Source organism: Sylvia atricapilla, chromosome 19, assembly GCF_009819655.1.
Source record: "Sylvia atricapilla isolate bSylAtr1 chromosome 19, bSylAtr1.pri, whole genome shotgun sequence".
In the NCBI taxonomy this organism is placed as follows: Eukaryota; Metazoa; Chordata; class Aves; order Passeriformes; family Sylviidae; genus Sylvia; species Sylvia atricapilla.
Window position 1 is genome coordinate 4,166,495 of NC_089158.1, and position 22,494 is coordinate 4,188,988.

General features: G+C 57.1%; 1 protein-coding gene across 2 annotated transcripts in view; it reads left to right on the forward strand.

The window, feature by feature from the left end:
- RGS3 (regulator of G protein signaling 3) overlaps window positions 1–22,494 on the forward strand; it is a 66,527-nt gene that overhangs the window by 29,690 nt on the left and 14,343 nt on the right. For both annotated transcript variants that reach the window (XM_066332551.1, XM_066332552.1), the window contains one exon: window positions 11,797–11,919. In XM_066332551.1, the coding sequence (XP_066188648.1) occupies window positions 11,797–11,919 (123 nt within the window). The remainder of the gene's footprint in view (window positions 1–11,796; window positions 11,920–22,494) is intronic.

A 22,494-nucleotide genomic window follows, 5' to 3' on the forward strand; every position in this document is an offset into this window, starting at 1 on the left:
ACGTAATGGCTGTAGAATGTATGAATAAGAAGCTGCTAAAAGGAGCTTGGGCAGCACCAGGACAGGTTTCTTTTCCCCTTCTCCCTGTGGATCTTCCTTGAGACATCTCACTTTTGTTTTCTCTTTGGATTCTATCTCCTGAGGGCAGACTTCTTTGCCAAATGTTTTGTCATTATTTTTAGGCACCTTGCTTTCCTTGTTTTCAAACATCCAGGTGTGGAGCCCTCAAACAAAAAAAGGAACCCCGTTTTGAAAGACAGAATCTTAGCTGTAAACCCACATGTAGCTGAGTACTCCAACCAGATTTGGGGTGACCTAGACATTGGCACAATCCCTTTGGTCAAGTAAAGAACTCTGCAAAATAGGTTCACACTGCACCTCCCCAGTCGTTGAAGGCTGTGGGTTTTTTCCCTTTTGCAGTGACTTTACTGTGTTCCTGCTTTCAAGGCCTTGTATTTTCTGACGTGGAAAGGTGGGTCTGGGAAAGCTCCCCAGGGCACAGAGGAGAAAGGCAAACATTGCTCAGCAGCACTGTGGAATAATGAACCATTGTGAAAGTTGGGTGCCAATGCTCAGCGTGGAAGTTGTTCACCTTGAGTGGCTGGAGCTGGGCCAGGGCACGACTCACTGCAGAATCCTCAGCTCCTCTCCTGTTCCTTCCCTCCTGCTCCTTCCTTGTCTCCTCTGCTCTTTCCCGAGGTGGCTGGGCAGAGCTGAGCCTCCCCTCGGGGTTTGCTCAGTTTGTGTCCCAGGGCAATGTCACCCTGGGCTGGTGACAGCTCATCCTGGGCTGTGACTCAGCCAGGCTGCCATGGGTGTTTGGGTGAGGCTCTCCAGCATTTTCTCAAGCACCTGGAAAAAGACACTCCGAGCTGGATATTTGGGTTAGAAGCTTCGTGCCCCTAAGTAGAAGTAATCAAAAGAGAGGTGGCTGTGTTTCATGAGATCTTGAGAGGGGAAAAGGTGTCTTTGTCAGGCTGCAATGAAATGCTGGGCTTTATTCTGAGGGGCCTGTGAGAGCTCTGGTGATGGAGATCCCTGGCATCCCTTGTGGCTGCAGTGGAGTAGTTGGATAGGAAATGTGAGACTTTTGCATTCCTGCCTCCTGTTCCCCCACAGACTTCAGTAGTTCTGGGCTGGCCACGCTGTGGGACTCTGCAAACCCTTCTCATTCCTCCTGTCCTGCTGGGGTATTTTGGGGCAGGTCACAAGTGGAGTGTGATTTCTGTGGTGACAAGCAGCTCTGCCGCATGCTGGACCCCAGGAGTGGGTGTTCAGCCCCTGCACTGGCCAGCCCAGGCTTTGAGGGGACATTGGGACAGCTCCTTGCCAGGCAGGACATACCCTGTGCCACCCCTTCCCTCCCAGCCCCACGGCTGCTGCTCTGGCCTGAGGCAGAGGCACCAGTGGCTCCAAGGTGAAAGGGACAGCAGTAACCTTGCAGCTGTAGGTTCTCCAGCAGTGGGAAAATCAGGTTTGAAAGGGGAACAGAGTGGGGGATGTGTCTGAGTCAGCAGTTAGCCAGGGCAGGATGGGGCTGTCCCAGCAGACTGCTCTCAGACTTCTCTTCTGGGAAACAGTGACCTGCAGGTCACGTCCCCAGGAGCCACGTGGAGGGGTGACTGGGCTGCAGGGGCTGGAGCAGGAGAGCAGGAACCTCCCAGATGTGCAGCACAGGGGTTGTGTGGCTCAGTGGATTGCCCTTGGCCTCAGGTGGAGAGATGGACTCTTCTGAAAGAATGGGAATTTCTGGGAGCATTCCAGCATCTGATTCCTGCAGGGAAGCCAAGAAGAGCATTTCCTTCAGGTTGTCTCTCTTTTCTTCTCTGCATTCACATTTTGGGAGCAAATCTTTGCTCACAGGGTTGTGGGGGTGTCACCAGGAGGCTGGGAGGGGCTGGTCCCCTCAGAGGTGTCCCTGCTGCTGGCTGCTCACAGGAACACTGCAGGGGGAGGCTTTGGGTGCCTCTCTGGGAGGGTGGGTTTGTGTGACAAGGTGGTTTTTACAGTGGTCGTGCTCTCAGGTGAAGGCTGGGGCTGGACCCAGGAAAGTGGGACTTGCCCCACACACGGGGCTGTGCTCTGGGGACATGGATTGTCCTGGAGAGGGGCTGGCTGTGCCCTGGGGACATGGATTGCCCTGGAGAGGGGCGGGCTGTGCTCTGGGGACACGGATTGCCCTGGAGAGGGGCTGGCTGTGCCCTGGGGACATGGATTCCTCTGGAGAGGGGCTGGCTGTGCTCTGGGGACATGGATTCCTCTGGAGAGGGGCTGGCTGTGCCCTGGGGACACGGATTGCCCTGGAGAGGGGCTGGCTGTGCTCTGGGGACATGGATTGCCCTGGAGAGGGGCTGGCTGTGCCCTGGGGACATGGATTGCCCTGGAGAGGGGCTGGCTGTGCTCTGGGGACACAGATTGCCCTGGAGAGGGGCTGGCTGTGCCCTGGGGACATGGATTGTCCTGGAGAGGGGCTGGCTGTGCTCTGGGGACACGGATTGCCCTGGAGAGGGGCTGGCTGTGCCCTGGGGACACGGATTGCCCTGGAGAGGGGCTGGCTGTGCTCTGGGGACATGGATTGCCCTGGAGAGGGGCTGGCTGTGCTCTGGGGACATGGATTGCCCTGGAGAGGGGCTGGCTGTGCCCTGGGGACATGGATTGTCCTGGAGAGGGGCTGGCTGTGCCCTGGGGACATGGATTGCCCTGGAGAGGGGCTGGCTGTGCCCTGGAGACATGGATTGTCCTGGAGAGGGGCTGGCTGTGCCCTGGGGACATGGATTGCCCTGGAGAGGGGCTGGCTGTGCCCTGGGGACATGGATTGCCCTGGAGAGGGGCTGGCTGTGCCCTGGGGACATGGATTGCCCTGGAGAGGGGCTGGCTGTGCCCTGGGGACATGGATTGTCCTGGAGAGGGGCTGGCTGTGCCCTGGGGACATGGATTGCCCTGGAGAGGGGCTGGCTGTGCCCTGGGGACATGGATTGCCCTGGAGAGGGGCTGGCTGTGCCCTGGGGACATGGATTGCCCTGGAGAGGGGCTGGCTGTGCCCTGGGGATGTGTTCAGGCTGCTGGGAATTGGGGTGAAGGGGGATCAGGAGTATCTGGCTGCGTGCCCCGTGGCTGCTGGTGGCAGCTGGGGAGGATGGGGATGGATCAAGGCAGGATGTGTGAGCTGTCCTGGCTTTTTTGGCCACATGTCACCCTGAGGAGTGTCTCCCCATCCCCACCTGCTCCATCCCTGGCCGTGTCAGCAGCTCTGTGTGTGCTCAGAGCCCTGTCCTGGCTCAGCCCTCCCTGCTGGTCCCCCCTGGGAGCTGCTGGTGGCTCAGGAGGGTTTGTGGCCACTCTCAGCTGGGCTCCTGTCGCCGTGGGCCGGGCAGACACATCCATTGTGCCGCTCTGACGGGGCTGGGAGGTCAGAGGAAGCTCTCGAGCTGCTGTTTCTTGCCCACAAATCATCTGCAATGAGCACTAATGTGTTTAGTGCTTCTGAGAGCTGAGAGGAGCCCACGGGGCTGGGCTGACACTGCCTTTGCTGCAGGAAGAGCTCTCTGCTGGAGCCTTGAGCTGCAGTCTCCTGCTCTTGCTCATCTTGAGGCTTTCTGAGCAATGTTCTGACCCCTAAGGTCACAAATTTGCATTTGGATCTGACATGTTACTAAAGGAAAGTATGTTCTGATACCTGCGAGTTGCTAAATTTATTATAAACAAGAGAGAAAATTCCAATCTTCAGGAAGTGTCCCAAAAAAGCTTCTGCTGGTCATCCTGTCTAATTGTGTGTAATAAATCACTGCACAGAGTTTAAACCCTGGGCAGTTTGGTTATTTGCAGGCAGAGCTAGCAGGAGCTGCAGAGCACACAGGGGGTTTGTTTTACAGGCTCTGCAAGGTGTGAATCGCAGGGTTTGGAGATCCTGAGTGCAGATGGACCCAGTTCTGGAGGGGCACTTGACATCCTGGAAGGATTAAATGTCGAAAGAACATGGAAAACAGAGGGAGGTTCTGCACTGAGCTGCCCCCTTTGGGGGTTTTGTTCCTTCTGGTGGCTGAGGGACAGCTGTGACAGTCCCAGCACTGACACGAGGCAGGACTTTGGAAGTGAAGGTGGCACCTTTTGATCTCAGGAATGCTGTGTGTACTTCAAATCCCAGAATCCCAGAATAGCTGGGGTTGCCAAAGGCAGAGTCACCTGGAGCAGGTGATACAGGAATGTGTCCAGGTGGGCTTGGGATGTCTCCAGAGGGGGAGACTCCACACCCTTCCTGGGCAGCTGTCCCAGGGCCCTGCCACCCTCATGGGGAAAAGTTCTTCCTTGTGTTGGGTGGAACTCCTTGTGTTTTAGTTTATAGCCATTACAGCTCCTCTGCTTTTTCTATTTGTCAGCTGATATGTTAAAAAGTCCTGCCAGTGCATTGAGACCTGGCCTGGGCTTCTTTCCTGTCAGGATTTTAAATCCAAAGAGCACGGTTTGGAGTTGAACAGCCCCTGCCTGTTTTGAGCTCTGCAATAGGTGGAAGTGGCACAGGGTGCCCAGAGCAGCTGTGGCTGCCCCATCCCTGGCAGTGTCCAAGTGTTGGATGGGGCTTGGAACAGCCTGGGACAGTGAGAGGTGTCCCTGCCCATGGCAGGGGTGGAATGGGATGAGCTTTAAGGTCCCTTCCAACCCAAACCAGTCTGGGATTCTGGGATTCAGTGTGGAGCCACATTTGTGCACCCCACAGGATTTGGGGTGTGGGAGTTTGTCTGCATTTTCCTCATGCCACCCCATTCCCTGCAGGACACACTAAGCTCATGGGATGTGTCAAAGCTGTCAGAAGGAGATGTTTGCTGCCTGGTGGGAATGGGCAGCCTCACAGGGAGCCATGTGGAGCTGTGAGTGTGCTCCAGGGCTGTATTCACACCCTTCCCTGCTCCGGAAATATCCTGCTGAGAGGAAACTGCAGGTCAGGGGTTTAATGCATTGTTACAAGTGTTTGATTCCAACCCAACATATTCAGACCAAATTGACTTAAAACCAAACAGCTCAGTAAGTTTTTCCTTTGAAAAGCACTGGCAAGTCTGATCTTTTTTTCCCTCTGGAAGTTTTCATTCTGCAGACACTGGAGTTTGTCTTGGGAAACTTCTCCAACAGAAAATCCTTCCAGTAGCAACTCCTTGTGCTGCTGTGGTGAGCACTCGTCCACAGCTGAGCAAATTGATGCTATGGATCTGTGCCTGAGCTGGCCCTGCCTTGGACATGCCCCTCCTGAGTGCACGGGACAGCCTCTGGACAAGTGCCAGAGAAATGTCACCGTCCCCTACCTTGCCCCTTCAGAGAATCCCAAACTGGTTTGGGTGGGAAGGAACTTTAAAGATTGTCTTGTCCCACCCCTGCCATGGCCAGGGCCTTGGACACTTGCAGGGATGGGGCAGCCACAGCTGCTCTGGGCAGGTTGGCTCTGTGTGGACACATCCCTGCACCAGAGGATCCCCTGCTCCTGTTCCCACCCTCAGCTGCTGCCAGGGGAATGCTTTGAGCAAATGGATCACAGCAATGCTGTAGCCTGTGCTTCACTCCATTCATGTCCCAGCTTATTCCACATTTTGGGAACATTCATTTGGGAACATTCATTTGGGAACATTCATTTCCCAAAGTGTTCTCTGCTCCTGCTGGGAGTCAACGCTGCTCATTGAATGCCCTTTGGGATGTGGCATTGTCCCAAAGGGAGGAGTCGGGGAGAGCCCAGGTTCTGTCTCCAGGCAGCAAATCTGAATTCTGGGAAAAGCAATTTACTGATGGCACAGAGGACAAGTCTCGGGAACACTCTGGGACATGGCGGGTTTTGTACACCTGGGTAATTTTGGACTTGGCTGTTCTGGACACGTCATCAGAAGAGTTTGCAAGGAGCATTTTGGGCACTGTCTTGGCAGACCTAAAGGGCACTTGGGCAGATGGTTTGGTGGCAGGGAAGACGGCAAAAGGGCTGGGCAGGGGGTGACATCAAACCTACGTGACCAAGCAACAGCTGAGGGGGATTTGTTTAGGGAGAAGGGAGTGGAGATGAGCCTTTGTCTGGGAAACGGGCTGTGTGCTCTGTTGGAATTGTGTCTCAATTTCCTCTCATTCACAATAGGCCAAGAGATGGTGCATGTCAGGTTGTGGGTGTAATTTGTGTGATGGGCTTGTCCCGCACAGGGGGAAGGATTCCCTGGGCTGTAGGGGAGCAGGAACTGCAGGGCTGTGAGGGCTGGGATCAATTGCAGGACTTGAGGTAGAGACAGTCTGGAGACTCCTTGCTCTCACCAGTTTTGTGACATGAATATTCTGAGAGAACAGAATTGTGTACCTCTGCCTTCCTTGCTCTGTTCCCAGTCCAGTGGAAGGGGTGGCTCCCTTTGCTCCAGCCATTCTGCTGCTGGTGGCCAGGAGATGTTACCAGATGAAAAATCCTTTCCTGCTCTCTGACATTTCCTTTGTTTCCTCCATGGCTCATTTCTGGGATGCCAAAGAGGTTCCCCAAGCCTTGAGTCACACAGCTCACGTGAGAGCTGGACACTGAGTCCCTCTGCCATGTCACACTCACAGCAGCAACTTAACTCTTTCATGAACTGAGCTTTCCATTTTCCTCCCTCCAAAGGCCCTCAGGTCCCAGCCCCTGCATTTCTCTGGGTGATGCTGAGCAGTCCAAGCTGCAGGTGCAGTGAGACAACGTTAGAGCAAGGGAAAAGTCTCTCTGGAGGATGCTGTGACATGAACCCATGTGCAGATTGTCCCAGATGCTGAGGCAGTCCTGAACTGCCCAACCCAGCATCCCCATGACAGCTCCAAGCTCCAGCTGTAGAAATGTCCCCCTGGTCCAAGCTGTCCCCTGGGATGTCCCTGCAGCTGGAGCACCCACAGCAGTGGCTCTGGGGCTGGTGGTTGCTGCTCTGTACAGACACACCTTAGGCTTCACCTCCTGGGTTTCCCTGGGTCAGAAACCAGTAGCAGAAGCCCCAGGCTGGCAAGACCCAGAGCCTGGGCACAGGGCAGCTCCTGGGCACTGCCAGCTCCCAGTTTAGGGCTCTTCAGGCTGAGCAGGGAGTGCTCATGTCCCAGCTGGAGGAACAGATAAACAGGGACACTGCTCTCCTGCCTTTGTGCATCTTCACACAGCTCAGTTTGAACCTGAGTGTTGAAATAACAAAAAAATGTGGGATTTCTTTTTCCCCCAACTTTAATTTTGGGGTCACATTTCCCAGATGTTGGCAAAAAGAAGAGTTGACATGGTGCAGTTACAGTGCTAAAGAGATTTTTAAAAGGCCCAGGCAGCATGGAGTGATGATTGCAGAGGGTCCTGTGGCTGTTTGCACAGGCTGGAGCTCTCTGTCCATGGGGCTGTGCCAGGGAAGAGGCATGGAAAGCTCTGGGAAAGCTCTGGGGCTGTGCTGGCACTGGGTGGGTAAGCTTGGTGTTGCTGGGGCCACTCAGCTCTGAGCTGTTTTCCCTGAGAGGAAAGGATGTTTGCAGAACAGGAAGGTGCTGGCCCTGCTCTCTGTTTGCCAGAGTGGTGTTTGCAGTGGGAGCTCCGTGCCTGCTCCTCTCAGGGATCCCTGTGAAGGCTTTTACCTGATGAGCTACTTAATGACAACTGCCTGGCCTGGGAAAACAGCCCTGTGTCCTCACTGGCTGCTCCACAGTGGGTGGAAAAGGTTCTTCAGGCTGATTTTCCTCCTGGGTGTTTAACAGAGAACCACGGAATAACAGAGTGGTTTGGGTTGGAAGGGAGCTTAAAGCTCATCTTGTCCTGCCCCTGCCATGGCCAGGATGCCACTCCCTAGATCAGATTGTGCAGGGTCCTGTCCAGCCTGGTCTTGAACACTTCCAGGGATGTGGCATCCACACCCTCTGGGCATCCCCCAGGCCGTGACATCATCAGCGCTCCCAAAACCCCACAGCGGAGCCACGCAGAGATTGCTGTGTCCTGCCTGTGTTATCTCCGTGCACATCCGCTCCTGCAGCATCCCTGGCACCTTTTGGGCATCCCAGCTCTAGCAGGGCCCCTGCTGTTCCTGCTAGGGTTTGTTTCATGGGCATCACCAGTGTGCCCAGCAGTCCAAAAACCACGGGAGGAGCTGTGGTCCCCTCAGTCCCCCCAGCACAGCACAGGGAGCAGACAGAACTTTCTCACCAGCCCTTAGTTGGTGGTGCATGAAGTCAGCAGGCAGCAGCTGCCCGTGTTTTGTGCACAGGATATTCCCAGGGCTGGCTGTTTCTCCTCGGGAAGGTTTGCTCTGTGATTTGGAGCTATTGTAGTCTGGAGCAGTTTCCGAGGTACTTCCCCTCTGGGATCTCTGCTGGCTTTGGCCACGGCCCAACACCCCGAGCCTTGAAGGCCAGGGGCTGGCAGCCCTGTCCCCAAAGCACCCTGTCATCAACCCTGGGCAGAGAGGAGCCCGGGGAGGGAGCAGAGGTGCATCCCTGCATCTATGGGAGGAGATGGCCCATGGCAGCTGTGGCTGTCCCTGAGCCCTGGCAGTGTCCAAGGCCAGGCTGGACGGGGCTGGAGCAGCCTGGGACAGTGGGAGGTGTCCCTGCCCATGGCAGGGGTGGCACTGGATGAACTTTCAGGCCCCTGCCACCCCAAACCAATGATTCTGTGACACCCTGCGAATGTGTCCTCTGCACAGCCAGGGGGGACAGAGGTGACAGAACAGCCCTGGGCTCTGCTGGGCACTGAGCTCAGGGCACCAGAGGTGTCAGACTGGGTCTGGCTGGTTCCTGCAATGCCTCAGCTCTGCAGTGTCACACGGAGCCCCACGTGTGTGCTGACCCTGCACGGAGGGGCTGTCTGCAGGCAGGGCTCCGTGTGGAGGGTCTGGGGGCAGCTCCTGTGATGCTGGTGTTCTCTGGGAGCTGCTGACATGATTTATGGGCTACAGAGCCCACGGGCCCTCCTTGTGTGGTGTCTGCATGGCCTCACCTGGCTGCCCTGGGGCTGGCTCTCAGCCTGGGAGAGCTGTTCCCATGGAGCAGAAGGAAGGTTTCCTGCAGATAATCCTTGGCTGTAGCAGGGCCTGTTTGGAGCTGGGGTTGGCTTGCTTGGGACGTTCTCTGCAGTACCTCCTGTGTTTTCCTGCTCTCCAGGAGCAGTGAGAGGGCTCTCGTGCTGGTACTGCCCTGCAGCCATGGGCTGACCCGTGGCTCCTGGGTCCAGCTCCCAGCACCTGCAATAACATGTTTGTCACTGGGGGAAGGCAGGCAGAAAGCCACTGGCAGCCACTTCAGTCGCTGCCTTTATCTGGTGGCAAACGCCCCCTTCACGCCATCTGCATCCTCCTTTCCCAGCAGTGTGAGATTAAACCCTGTTTTCTCTCTGTAAATATTGGCAGGCCCAGCAGCAGCCTCCCTGAAGGAAAACAATAACGGGGAGGCTGTTCCCAGCTCACGGGGCAGCGTGTGCAGCTCCCTGTCCCCAGCCTCCCCTGTGTGGGAGATCAGTGCCCAGCATGGGCCAGGCTCTAGGGACGTGTGCCACGAGTTTTATCCCAAATAACACCCAGCCCTTCATCTGCCTGCATCCCAAAGGACTTTGCCTGGGTTTGGAGGCAGCTGTGAGTGCTCAGCCCCTGTGGGCTGGGCTTTCCCCAACCCAGGTGAGAGTTTTTGGGAGATCAGGTTAATGGGAGAGGGAAAATCAGAGCTCTTTCCTTGGGAAATGTATATTGGAGAGGTTAAATGTCACTGTGGAGGAACAAAGTGATAATAAAATACATACACGTTGGATAAATGGAATTTTGGCTGTTCATGTCCCCCCTCAGCCTTGCCCACAATACCTGGGACACACATCAGGGTGGTTGCCTTTCCCTGAGTTCTGGAGCAGAGGGAAATCTGCTCTCCTGGCTGTGGTATTCCTGGGGTCAGGGAGCTTGCAGCAGCTGAGGGGGAGCAGGAGGGAGCAGAGGGGCACTTTGCTCTCAGCAGCCAGCGGGAGCTGAGCATGGCTGTGTGCTAAATTCAATCACAGAGATGGGCTGTAATTAAATCAGAGAGGGGCTCAGGGCAGGGCTAGGTGAGCTCTGTGTCTGTCACAGCCAGGGGACACGAGATGCCCTTGGAATTGCTTTAAGCCTCGCTCCAGGGAATCACAGGAGTTTGTCAGGGCTGGGAGTGTGCAGCAGCTACAGCATCAGGGTGGGCTCCTCACAGCTGCCTCCATGGCTTTGGGGCTCTGCTGAGTTCTTGCTTTATTCTCTTCTCACCACAAGTGTGGGGCAGAGAAATGCCAGCCTGGATTCCATCCCAGCAAATGGGTGCTCATCCTCTCCTCTGAAAGGGGGAATGACTTCCTAGGGATGAGTGTGTGTCATAGTGGTCCAGGCTTGTGTGGGAAAAACTCACTGTGACACTCCAGGGATGCTCAGAGCATCACTGCCACCCACCCAGGATCTGGGGGCAAGGGGGAGCCTCACCATTTCCTTCCCTTGAATCCCAAACCTCTGTTCATTGTGATTATGCTCAGGAAGCCTGAGAAGGGATTTTCAGTGTTTAAGCCTGTAGGAATAACTGTGGGGATGTCCAGGTATAAGAAACCTCAAACTTTCTTTTTCATGGAAGTCTCCTCATAGGGGCAAAGGACTGAACCAGAGCCCTCTTTCCCAGGAGGTGATGTGGGAGCTTGGTTTATTTACCACTTTAGGGGATTTTGGATGAAGCATGAATGAATTCCCATCCAATGCAAACAGTGGTTTAAATGGTGTGACTAAAGAGCATTTCCCCTTCTGGCTGTGTTATGTCTCTGGAGTCACAAAGCTGCAGGTTCTCTCTGACCTTTCTGGGAAAAAACAGTTACTAGGTTCCTGCCCTCCTGGAAGGAAATTCTAGGGGGAAAGAAAAGGCCTTTTTTATGGCCCTTAGTGAACAACTCTTTTTCCTTTCTTTGCAGTCTGTCCTAAAGTTATGCTTTTATTAGTTTTTTTTTTTTTTTTTTCTCTTTCCATCTGGCCATTTAAGGAGATGATCCGACCTTGGGCATTTCTGGATCCTTTATAAAGTGAAATGTGCAAAATCCCAGCAGGCAGCAGACGTTGTAATGCTTAATTTTAAGCATGAGAGCTAAGCAGTTGAAGGGCTGGGAGACAGCTGCTGAGACAACTTGGTCAGAAAGTCCCTTAAGTGAGTGAGATTTAGCCCAAAGAAAACCTGTCCAAGAGGAACAAAAGATGTGTGCAGGGAAGGGCACAAGAAGAGGTGGGCTCAGCTGGGATTACTTCCCATCATTTCTTTTAATTCCCTCCATGCTGCATGTTGCTAACAGACAGTGGGTGACAGAGGTGGAGCTTCATCCCTAAATTCATCCTGGGGTGTGTTAAGTGAGGAGCAGGACGAGGAGGCTGCTCCGGAGTTTATCCCCAAACTCATCCAGGTGTTAAGTGAGGAGCAGGACAAGGATGCTGCTCTGGAGCTTCCCTGAGCTCTTCCTCCCAGCCCCACCCGGCCCAAAGGCTCTTGTTCTCACCAGTTCATGCTCTGGTGCCTCATCAATGTTTGCATATGGCAAAGAGCAATTTCCACCCTCGGTTTCCACTGCAGTGGCACAGGACTGCCCGTGCTGCTCCACTCCTGCTCCGGGAAGCACGGCCAGCTGCCCTGCGCCGCTCTCCCTGTCTCCGGAGGGAGCTGATGTCCAGTCCCTTTCAGTCTCCTGTGCCCAGGGCTCGGGGCAGGGCTGTGAGCTGTCCCCTCACTCTGCCGGCTGTGGGGAGCAGGGACTTTGCAAACCCCGGCAGGGCCTGCGACACTCAGCTAATGACCTTCTCCCTGCCTGTGTTTCCTTTACGTCAGAAGTCGGAGTGCTTATTAAGTTTGGAGGCTTACTCCCAGGAGCAGAAGAAGAGGATCTGCTGGTGTCTGGCTGAGAACATCACCAAGCAGCAACATCCGGCAGCAGCTCCTATGGAGAGCAAGGTAAGAGAGCCAGGCGGGAGCTGGGAATTCCTGCCTGGAGCACGGCAGGCTCTGCCTGCGTGGGGCTTTGCTCGGCGATGCTCCTGCCAGCAGGGCACTGCAGGAGGCTCTTTGTTTGCCAGGTGAGGAGCGAGGTTGTATTCAGCACTGCTGTGTGCTGTGTCTGCAGCTTCCTGCCCTGCCTGGGGAGCGGTGGCTGCGTTTGCATCCGCTGGCTGGAGCTGAGGCAGGCTGGGCTGAAACCTCCCAGCATCTGTATTTGGATATTTGGACAGCTGAGGCTCTACAAACCTGTGGCCAGCCTGCTCCCAGACTCCCAGAGCTTGCCCCTGGGGCAGGACTGAAAGCAGAGGGAGAGCTTCAAGCTGTGATCTCTGGGTGCTGATGAAAAGCCCGAGGTCATGGCAGTAGTGGGGCAGAGATTTGCCCCTCTTCTGCTCTTGGGTGGGCTCAGGTGTTTGATCCTGACCCCACAGATGTCCCCAAAGCACAGAGGGGTCAGTTGGAGAGTGCTGTTTTTCATGCCCAGTGAGGCAGCGCCGGCACTTTTCCCTCACTGGAGAGCTCCAGCCTGGCCCAGGAGCGCTGTCTCAGCAGCTTGGGCAGAGAACTGTGTGTGTGGAGGGCTCTGAGGCTCTGTCACATGTGCCTGCCCTGCGTGGGTGTAGTGAACACCCTCACCCACCTCCTCTGGGGCTGGCGCTGCCCCACGCAGCCGTCTGGGACAGTGACAGTCTCTGCTGGCTCATGCTGTGTCCCCGGGGTCGGGTTTGGATTGTTGGTGAGTGACACTGCTCTGGGAGAAGAGAAACCCCTGTGCTGAGTGTTGGGGGAGATTTAAGTGCTGCAGGAGGGGATTTCAGGAGTAAAACCCCCAAATCCCTCCCTTGGCTGGTGCAGGGTGGTGGAGCAGCTCCTGCCCACATCACTGTCCCCGCGTGGGTGCCTGGCTGGGCTGGCTCCAGGACAGGTGACTCCAGGGCAGGTGTCTCCAGAGAAAGTGGCACCAGGGCAGGTGTCCCCAGTACAGGTGTCTCCAGGGCAGGTGGCACCAGGGCAGGTATCTCCAGGGCAGGTGTCTTCAGGACAGATGTCCCCTGTACAGGTGTCTCCAGGGCAGGTGTCTCCAGGACAGGTGTCTGCAGGGCAGGTGTCTCCAGGACAGGTGGCACCAGGACAAGTGTCTCCAGGGCAGGTGGCACTAGGGCAGGTGTCTCCAGGGCAGGTGGCACTAGGGCAGGTGTGTCCAGGGCAGGTGGCAGCAGGGCAGGTGGCACCAGTACAGGTATCTCCAGGGCAGGTGTCTCTAGGGCAGGTGTCTGCAGGACAGGTGTCCCCAGGACAGGTGTCTCCAGGGCAGGTGTCTCTAGGGCAGGTGTCCCCAGGACAGGTATCTCCAGGGCAGGTGTCTCTAGGGCAGGTGTCCCCAGGACAGGTGTCCCCAGGACAGGTGTCCCCAGGGCAGGTGTCCCCAGGGCAGGTGTCTCACCCTGGGAGCCTTGGCACAGGCGGGGCTGGCTCTGCCCTGCCCGCTGCTGGAGCAGGGGGCTGCGGCTGTGGCTCTGCAGCCTCCCAAACTGGGTCAGCACAAACATCTCTGCAGCAGCCAGAGCCTCTGGATTCCTTTTCCTGCACGTTTCAGGGGACTAAAATAGCAACAGCAGCACACAAAGCCTGAGAACCTCGTTACCAACCAAAGCTCCCGCTCTGCAAACGGCCCTGGGCAGCTGATTCACGAGGTGACAGCCCTTGGCCGTGGCTCCTGCTGTCCTGTGCTGTGTCTTGCTGCCACAGCTCCGTGCCCAGGCGTGGGGGCCCTGCTGGAATCCATGGCATGGGGCTGCTGCTGAGGTCTGGCGTGGCTCTGTGCTCGGCTGGGTGCCATCCTGCCGTGGGCTGGGGATCATCCAGGGTCAAGCTGTGCAAGGACATTTCCAGAATATCTTAAATGGGTCCTAAAACGGGGCATCTTGGTGGCACTGCATCGTGACAGGAGCTCTGGGCTGTTTGGGCTTTCAGGGGATGGTGCTGTTTGTCCTCCCCAGCCCAGACTGTTGGTGGCAGGGCTGTGCTCAGCGCAAAGCCCCAGAGCGTCTGCTCCCTGAGTTGTGGAAGGAGCCTGGCCACTGGACAGGTGAAAAAGCACTCCAGAAGACATCACAGCTCCTTCAAAGGCTTTTCTGTGCCTCAGTAGCCAGGAGGATGTTCTTTGGGTGCTGTGGAGAACCATCATGGGCCAAAGTTGTGACAAAGGGAGTTTGTCTTGGCTTGCCAAAGCTGATGGAAATCCCACTGGTGGGGTGTGGGGTCAGGAGGGAGAAAAGGAGCAACTGCCAGGCAATTTAAATTGAGTTTATAGCACCATTCCCATCCCAAGAAGGTGTAAAGTGGCCAGGATGCAATTTTAAAGCAAACCTGGTGTGAAATGCAAGAAGGAGCTCCCAAGCCGACAGGGGAGAGTGCTTGAGGCAGGGCTGGGCAGGAGCCTGACCTGGGAGAGCTGCAGCTGGGGCTGTGTCCCGCCTGGTTTGTCAGGACACACCTCTCTGGGGATGCCAGAGCAGTGGGAGGCAGGAGCTGAGAAAATCAGCTGCTTCTTTGCAAGGGAGAACCGATCCATTAGCTTGGCTTACCAGTCATTTGATACTAGGGCTATTTAGAGAAAAAGCCCAGTGTCTGCGCTCTGTGAACAGATAAATTAAGCTGGAAATATCAGCCTGGCCAGGAATCTGATTTGCAAAGCCTTCAAAACCGCTCTAGCTCAGCAAAAGGCAGCTCGTTCTGCTGTGGCTGCAGTCTGACCAAGGGGATGTGGGCTTTGCTGTGGGTGGGGGAGTGAAGGGCCAGCACAGCCTCGGTGCCAGCAGAGCTGAGCCGTTTGCCAGCTGAGTGCTGGAGCCAGGAAAAGGGACACTGTCCAAGCACAGAGCAGCTCCTCAGGAGCCTCCATGGCTGCCACCAGTGGCAACCTTCAAGCTGTGCAGAGATCAGACAGATTTTGGGCTGTGGAGTGGGACCTCCTGTTTTTCAAGGCCCCCTGAGTCCTGCCTGGGCAGGGCAGCACTAAGGGCAGGAAGGTCCCTGTGGCTCAGGGACACGGCTCTGCAGAGCTGTCACTGCCTCTGGCAGTGTCCCCAGGGAGGATGGTGTCAGGCCAGGAGGATGAGCTCTGCAGGGGCTGCACTGGCACTGCTGCTTTCAGAGCTGGTTTTGGAGCAAAGCTGTTGGTTCCTGGAGGACTTGAGCAAATGCAGCATCTGCTTCTGGAGATGGAGGAAGAGAAATCCATGAGGGATGCAGCTGTGATAGTCCAGCCCTGCTCCCAGTGGGCTTTTCCTGCCAGAGTCAGCGCAGGAGGAGCTCTGGGGACAGCGTGGCTCTTGTTGTGGTCCAGCTCTCTGTCCCCAGTGTCTGGGAGATGTGGTGCAAATGGGGCACTGCTGCCACTGTGAGGCTTGGTTGAACTCCCCTGAGCTGCAAACCCACCCAGCCAGCTCCCAGGAATTACTCTGTGGGTATTTTCTCCATCTGTAGAATCTTCCTCTCTTCATCCTTGTGTCCGGGTCTGCTCCGGGATGCTGCTCCCTCCTCTGTGCCTGTGCTGAGCAAGCCCCTGTCAAACACATCCGCAGGGTGAGGCAGCTTGGCAGCAAACCTTCCCCACCAGGGCTGTGTGTGTGGAGCCTGGAGCTTGGCTGGGGCTGCCGGGAACCACAGCCATGGCAATGTGATTACAGAGGAGCAGCGTTGTGCATTAACTGAGTTAACCCCGGGTTGGGTGCTGACCATCAGCGCCGGGCTGCCCTAAAACTGCTGCAGCAGCCGGGGGTAATTCAGCCTGAAGAGAGGGCAAACTGCAGAGCAGGGGCAAGGCTCAGGGACTGGAGCTGCTCCAGCCGGTTTGGCTGCCAGGGAAAAGATCCACAGCACAAGCCGCTGTGTGTAACGGACCTGCTGCCACCGTCTGATTCTCACTGCTTGTTTCTTTGTGTCTTCCACACTCAGAACGGCTGATTACTCTTCCCTTCTGGCTCCGTGACCTGAGATTACCTCGGAGATGATGGCTGGCTGTATCTGAAAGATGCAGATTATCCTTAAGCTAAAATAATTACGGACACTCTGTGGCGTGGACTTTGGGAGTCCAGGACGGGTGCTCCCCTTGTTTCCCGAGGGAGGTGGTGGATGCTCAGCACTTTCCCGAGCCTGGCAGTGAGCAGGCGTGGATGAGCCCGGCCCTTGCTGGCAGCGCTGGCTGCGGTGCTGGCAGTGAGCAGGCGGTGGGTGGGTGTGTGCCCGGGGGGGCTCGGTGTCCCTTCCTGGCCGCCCCCTGCTCAGGAAGGGCAGAGCTGTTTCTCTCACTTATTTACAACGTGCTCGACAAGTGCGAGTAAATGAGCTGTCAGCAAAAGCAAACAGTGTGTGATGGAGGGGTGATTGAAACCAGGGCTGTGGGTGGGAGGGCTCGGGGCTGTGGGGACAGCCCTGCTGCCCCGGGCACCTGCAGCTGGGGACAGTTCTGTGTGGGTCACCCCTCTCCTGTCCCATCCCCTGCCTCCTTTCCCTCATCCTGAGCACTCCAGGCACCCACCCTACTGTCCCCCCACAGTCCCAACAACTCCCTTCTCCTCACACTGGGGCATCTCCCAAGCCTTCCTTGCACAGTCCAGGGGCTGCTGGCACTGGGGTGGCTGTGACAAACACTTGGGGACAAGGCTGTGGATAACCCCATTCCTCCCTGTCTCTCTGAGCACGCGTTTCCCTCACAGCAGTTTAGTCAGAGTGTGATCAGCTCTTCGATGGGGCAGGAGGGGAGGATTTTATACCCTCTTATTTTGTTTTTGGTCAAAGTCTTTCCATTTTGGGCTGGGAAGCTGCTGCCCCATCTGTGCCAGCTGTGCTCCAGGGGGTTCTGCTCACCTGCTGCTGTGGGGGAGGACATGGCCAAGGGTGATGGAAACCTGGATCTTCACCAGAGCCTTTCCTTCCACAATTCCAACACGAGAGGCTGGGCAACGCTGAGCACATCACAGCCGTACCTGGAGGGCCAACCTGAACCTGGCCACACCCTCCAAGCGCCTAATTGTGCTGTCAGGGGGCTCAGATAGGGGAGAAACCTTGAGGGTGATTCTGCCCCAATGAGGGTTAAAGCATCAGCTGGCAGGACGTGCAGCCAGGTCACAAAACCAAAACAAAATCTTGTTCTACTGTTCCACGCCAGGAAGCACAGCCCAGCTCTCAGCCTGGACTGGGAAAACTCATTACAGCCAAAGGCTCCGTGGATTTGTGAGGCTGTGGGACCAGAGATGCTCTTCCTCTCTGAGTCAGGCTCCAGTTCACCTCTGTCCGCTTAAAAATCTGGAGGAAGCTGTCCCTCCTTGAACAGAGTCATGGAACCACAGACTGGTTTGGGTTGGAAGGAATCTTTAAAATCATCCAGTTCTACCCCTCTGCCATGGGCAGGGACATCTTCCACTATCCCAGTGTGCTCCAAGCCCTGTCCAACCAGGCCTTGGGCACTGCCAGGGATCCAGGGGCAGCCACAGCTTCTCTGGGCACCCTGTGCCAGAGCCTCACCACCTCTGTAGTAAAGAATTTTTTCCTAGTAACTGACTTAACCCTGCATTTCTTCAGGTTAAGGCCATTCCCCTTTGTCCTGTCACTTCAGGCCCTTGTCCAAAGTCCCTGTCCAGCTCTCCTGGAACCCCTTTAAACACTGGAAGGAGCTCTAAGTTCTCCCCAGAATCTTCCCTTCTCCGGACTGAGCAGTTGCACATCAGTTGGCTTCCAACCTTCATTGCAAGGACACGTCCCAGGCCCCCAGGAAGCTGGGATGTGCCTTGGGGCTGGGATGGAGTACTGATCTGTTTATCACCTGCCCTGAACCCTGCCTCACTGAATGCTGGCTCCCCTGGCCTCGCTGCTCAGCCCTGAGGTGCTGCTCCTGGTGGCACCGAGGCTCCAGGGGCTCCCAGTGCCCAAGGCACGGGCGGGAGGTGTGGAGCAGATGGACCCTCCTGGGTTTGTTCGTTTGCTTAGCTGGGCTCCGGGGCCATTAGGAGAGCAGAGCTGCCCCTCCACAAACAGCTCCCGTTTCTCTGGAGATGCTCTGCAGCTGCACCCAGCGAGCCCGCATCCCGCATCCCCTCACCCCGCCTTGGGGTGAGCCAGCACTTCCATCACGGCCACAGGCGGTTTCAAACCCTGGAAGGGCTTTGGCCAATCCCCAGAAGGGCTGGTGAGAGGGAAAGTGCCGGCAGGAGCGGCGCCGGCAGCCCGCGGGGGCTGAGCCGGGTGAGATCATTGGCACAGGGTGGTCAGAGGCTGAGTGCTCTGAGCCAGCGCTGCTGTGATTTAATGAAGGTGCTGGAAGGGCTTTGTTGCAGCCTGCCAGGCTGGAGCCCTGCTCTCCTGGGCCCAAACACCTCCTGCCTTGAGTGGCTGATCCTGCTCTTCCCTCCAAGCGTGGCAGGGCAGCCTCTGAAGTGAAGCTCAAGTAACTCCTTGCAAAAGTTACCCAAACCCTGATATTTATGCAGAGTCAAAGAATCTATTCAAAATTCCACGGGGCTTTGGGTGCTGATGCCAGAGTGGTGTGGGACTGGTAGTCACAGCTACATCCTGCCCCCTTGGCACCCTGGCCCTCCACAAGGCTGGGTGTCCTGCCCTGGAATGAGCATTTCCTGATGCACAGCAGGGCAAGGCCCGTCAGCACCACTGCAGGAGGGCTGTGTGGGGCTTTGGAGCTACCAGGGTTGGGTTTGGGACCATCAGGGATTCCTCCCTCCTGTGTGTGGCTCTGGCCATGGCCCTGTTGGAGGCAGTCACAGCAGAGCTGCTCTGCCAGGTCCCCTCCTCTTGGTGGATGTTTCCTTCCAGTGATCTCTGCTTGGCAGCAGGAACAGCTTCCAGCACCAATCCTATGGTCCTGTGTAAGTGAGGTTGGGATGAGTCCTTCCCAGTGGATCTGCAGTGGCTCAATGCATCAGGCTCTGGTTGTCACCTCCCTCATCCTGCCCAGGGGACAGAGCTCTGCCCCTGCCCGTAATGCTGCAGAGATTCCCCTGAGCAGCATGGAAGGGAAAGGGTGCTGAGGGTTGTGGGCTGAATGGCAGTGACAGGATCTGCTCCTTCCTCTCCCTTTTTACTGCCAGGGATATTTATGACCCAGACATCATCTCACAGCTCCGGGTGCCCCAGCCCTCGCCCTGCGGTGGTGAGGCTGCAGGCAGCAGCTGCAGCCCGGCTCAGGAGCTGTATCCCCATCACAAAGGGGCACGGAGCAGTGGGTGTGGGCAGGCTGGGGTGGTCGGCTGGGTCATTCCTCTCTGACAGGGGCCAGGAACCCTCAGGCTGGGGGTGCTCTAAGTCTCAGGGACATCCAGGTACCCCAGTGTGGTGACATCCTGTGTCCCACAGACTGCAGCCAGCCAGGTGGCCTCAGAGAGGGAACAGGCACAAACCCCACCGGGCCCAGCTCCCTTCAGCAGTGCAGGCAGGACGGGAGCTGAGCACAGCTGTGGGGGTGGCTGTGCCATGTCACTGCTGTCCGTGGTGGCAATGTAGCTGAGCTCAGCTCTGTGTCCAGTCAGACCAGGGAGCTTCCACATTTCCTGTGCCACTGCAAAGCTGTGGCTACCTGTGAGGCAGAGGAGGCAGCACGGTTCCTCTGCTCCAGCCCAGGAGCATTCACGTGGCAGCTGGCTGAGCAGGGGGACGTGTGTGCCCAAAGTCCGTGCTGGAGGAGAGCTGAGCACAGGCTGTCACTGCAGCAGCGAGGACCCCTCAGAGAATGGTGCCTGTGGGACAGATAAAACCAGCACATGTCTGAGAGTGGCTGTGCAAACTCCCCTCACTGACCCCTCCCTCCCTGTCCTCTCTGGAACCATCAGGACAACTTGCCTGTCTCTGTCAGTGAAGTGTAATCCCAGGAGGAGAAATGCCCAGCCGAGGCAGTCGTGTCCCCAGCCCGGTGTGCATGGGGGTGTCACGAGAGGGCCCTGGCCTTCCAGGAGAAGAGGAGGGGCAGATGGTCACGCGTGGGCTGTCCCCTGGATGGACACCATCCACCATCCTTGCCTGTTTATTCCCCCTGTCCCTGCCCATTAGGGTCGAGCTGCCCACGGAGGTTGAGATGCAAAGGGCAGAGCGCCCCATTGCAGAGCATCCCCCACTTCAGAGCCATTACTTTGCCACGGAAAACAATGTGGGGGGAAAACCCGGACGAAGGGCGAGCTTGCAGCAGAATTCCCTTCATCAGGAAGCAGCGGGATCTCTGCGCTCGGTGTCTCTCGGGGGCAGGACGGGGCAGAAGGGGAGCGCGGCGGCTCGCAGGGTGATGCGCGGCCCTTCCTCGGGGCGCAGCGGCCGTCCGCTGCTGTCAGCAGGTACCAGCACCTCCAGGGAGAGCCGGCAGAGCCATAAATAGCACGGGGGGCACTCGGGAGCCGCGTCTGGGAGAGGCTGGGGCGGTTTCAGGCGCCGCTTGACACGGACATTAATAACGGCGGGGGCAGAGCCGGAGCGCTGCGGCAGCAGCAGCCGAGCGCCGCCGCGGGCACATGGCGGGGCCGGGGCTGCCGGCGGGGATGCCGCTCGCTCGGCCCGGGGGATGCAGCTGAGAGCTCGCGTTTGGTAGGTTTTACAAGCCAAGATTGCAGCCTGACGGCCGGAGCCTGGGCTGGGCAGGGTCCGGCTGAGGAAGCGGCGCGGGGCGTCGGGAGCGCTGATGTCCTTGGGGAGCCGAGGCGCCCTGCTCCCTCCCGGGGAACCTGTGGCTCCTCTGCCACCGGGCTGCGCTTGGGAAGGTGAATCCAGGACGAGCGAAGGGGCATTGGTAGCGCGGGGCTGTTTTGAGGTTCCCTCTCAAATCGGGGCTGTGCCGTCGGCACCAGCTGGCTCCTGCTGTGGGATCAGCATTGCGGTGCGCCCACAATGTGGGCTTTCTGCTCCAGGACTTTCGCAGCCTTTTGATTGCCGTGCCTGGACTGGCGCTGGGGTCCAACCGGCAGGTTCAGCCTGGAATTGTAGCCGTGGCATGTTCGGAGTCTTGCTAGAGACGGAGGGCACCGGCTAGGGGATGGGCTGGGATCCGGAGCGGGGCTGCGGGCAGCTGCGGGTCGGGGCTGGCAGCCCGGGGCTGCGGCGGGGTCCAGGTTTGTCCGGGTTGGTGGCTGACACCTTCAGCGGGTGGTGACACCGAGATGCAGGGGGCAAGCTGAGCCTGCGGCCGGGCTGCTCTGCCCTCGGCTGGGCTCCGATCCCGCTGAGTTTGGGCAGCGGAGCAGCGCCGGGAGCGGCGCGGGGCCGGGCTGGGCAGAGCCCTGGGGAGTGCAGCGATGGGGAATGGGGCTTGTGCAGGGACCGTGGGATCCTCCCGTGGGATTCTTCCCCCTCGAGGAGAGCTGCTCCTGCCAGCGCTCTGAGGCAGCCCGGGGCCAGGTTTTTCGGGCGGTACAAACATCACCCCCGCAGTCTCCCACCTGTACCCCCACCCTCAGTGGCCTGCCCCGGGCACTGCTGGCCCAGCCTTGGGGTTGATACACCCGCGCTGCTTTTGCTGTTACGCTAATTGCCGGGGATCAATTATTCATTGTGCAGTAATGAAGCGGGGAGGGGTAGAACACCCGAGCCCTGGGCTCTGGCCGGCCTCGCAGGATGTGAGGAGCAGAGCTCAGGGAATGCTCCTCGTGAGCACTTTCACCATGACTCCCAGGAAGATTTTCTCACGTTTAGTAGTTCTGCTTTGCATTTCTGTAGCTTTGCTTTCTTCCCCTCAGCCCCGTGCTGTGCATTAGATGCTGTTCCCTGTAGCCATGAGCTTCCTTGGTTCTCGGTTGTCACTTTTTAAATCCTGAGGTTTTCAACAGCATTTCACAGCTTAAAGTTTCTGATCTGGTGGATCACAATTTGTCCCAAGCTAAGAACCAAAATTGTAAAATATTTTCCGTCTGCTTTAGGAAAGATCTACTTTGGAAAGGCTGATGTTTCCCTGGATGATGTAGGTGCTCTTTTCCCTGCAATCCAGCTGATGTGGGGTGGGATGTTGCCTCCAGCACAGGAACCCACTGCTGTCTCCAAATAATTCTGGAGAGAGGGTTGGTCTCATTCCCATGGAGTTAAATGCTTTTGGGGACAGGTCAGGCATCACAGAGCAAAGGTCCTTTGAAGGGCAGCAGGAGCTAGAGAGGTTCCCCATGGGACACGTGGAGGATGGAACTGCCATGGTCAGGGACAGCCACAAGATTGGCTCTTCCTCCTGGAGCTCCATTCACTCCTCCTGGGTGAGAGCACAGCTGGAGCAGCACATCCCTTCTCTCCTGCTCACAGATATCCAGCAGCCTGCAGGGACTTCCCAATCCCTGATTTTGGCTGAGGAGGTACCTGGGTGCAGGGTGGCTCTCTCAGCTGTGTTTTGCCTCCTCTTCCTCAGCATCACCACAAAAGAAAGAGAGAAGCTCAGCATCCCCATCAGGAGCTAGGAAAAGCTCAGTTAAATGTCTCTGTGGCCAGGCATTCCTTGAGCCACAGTGATTCCATGACTGAGAGGAGCAGAGGCTTTGAAATAAGAAAGTGAGA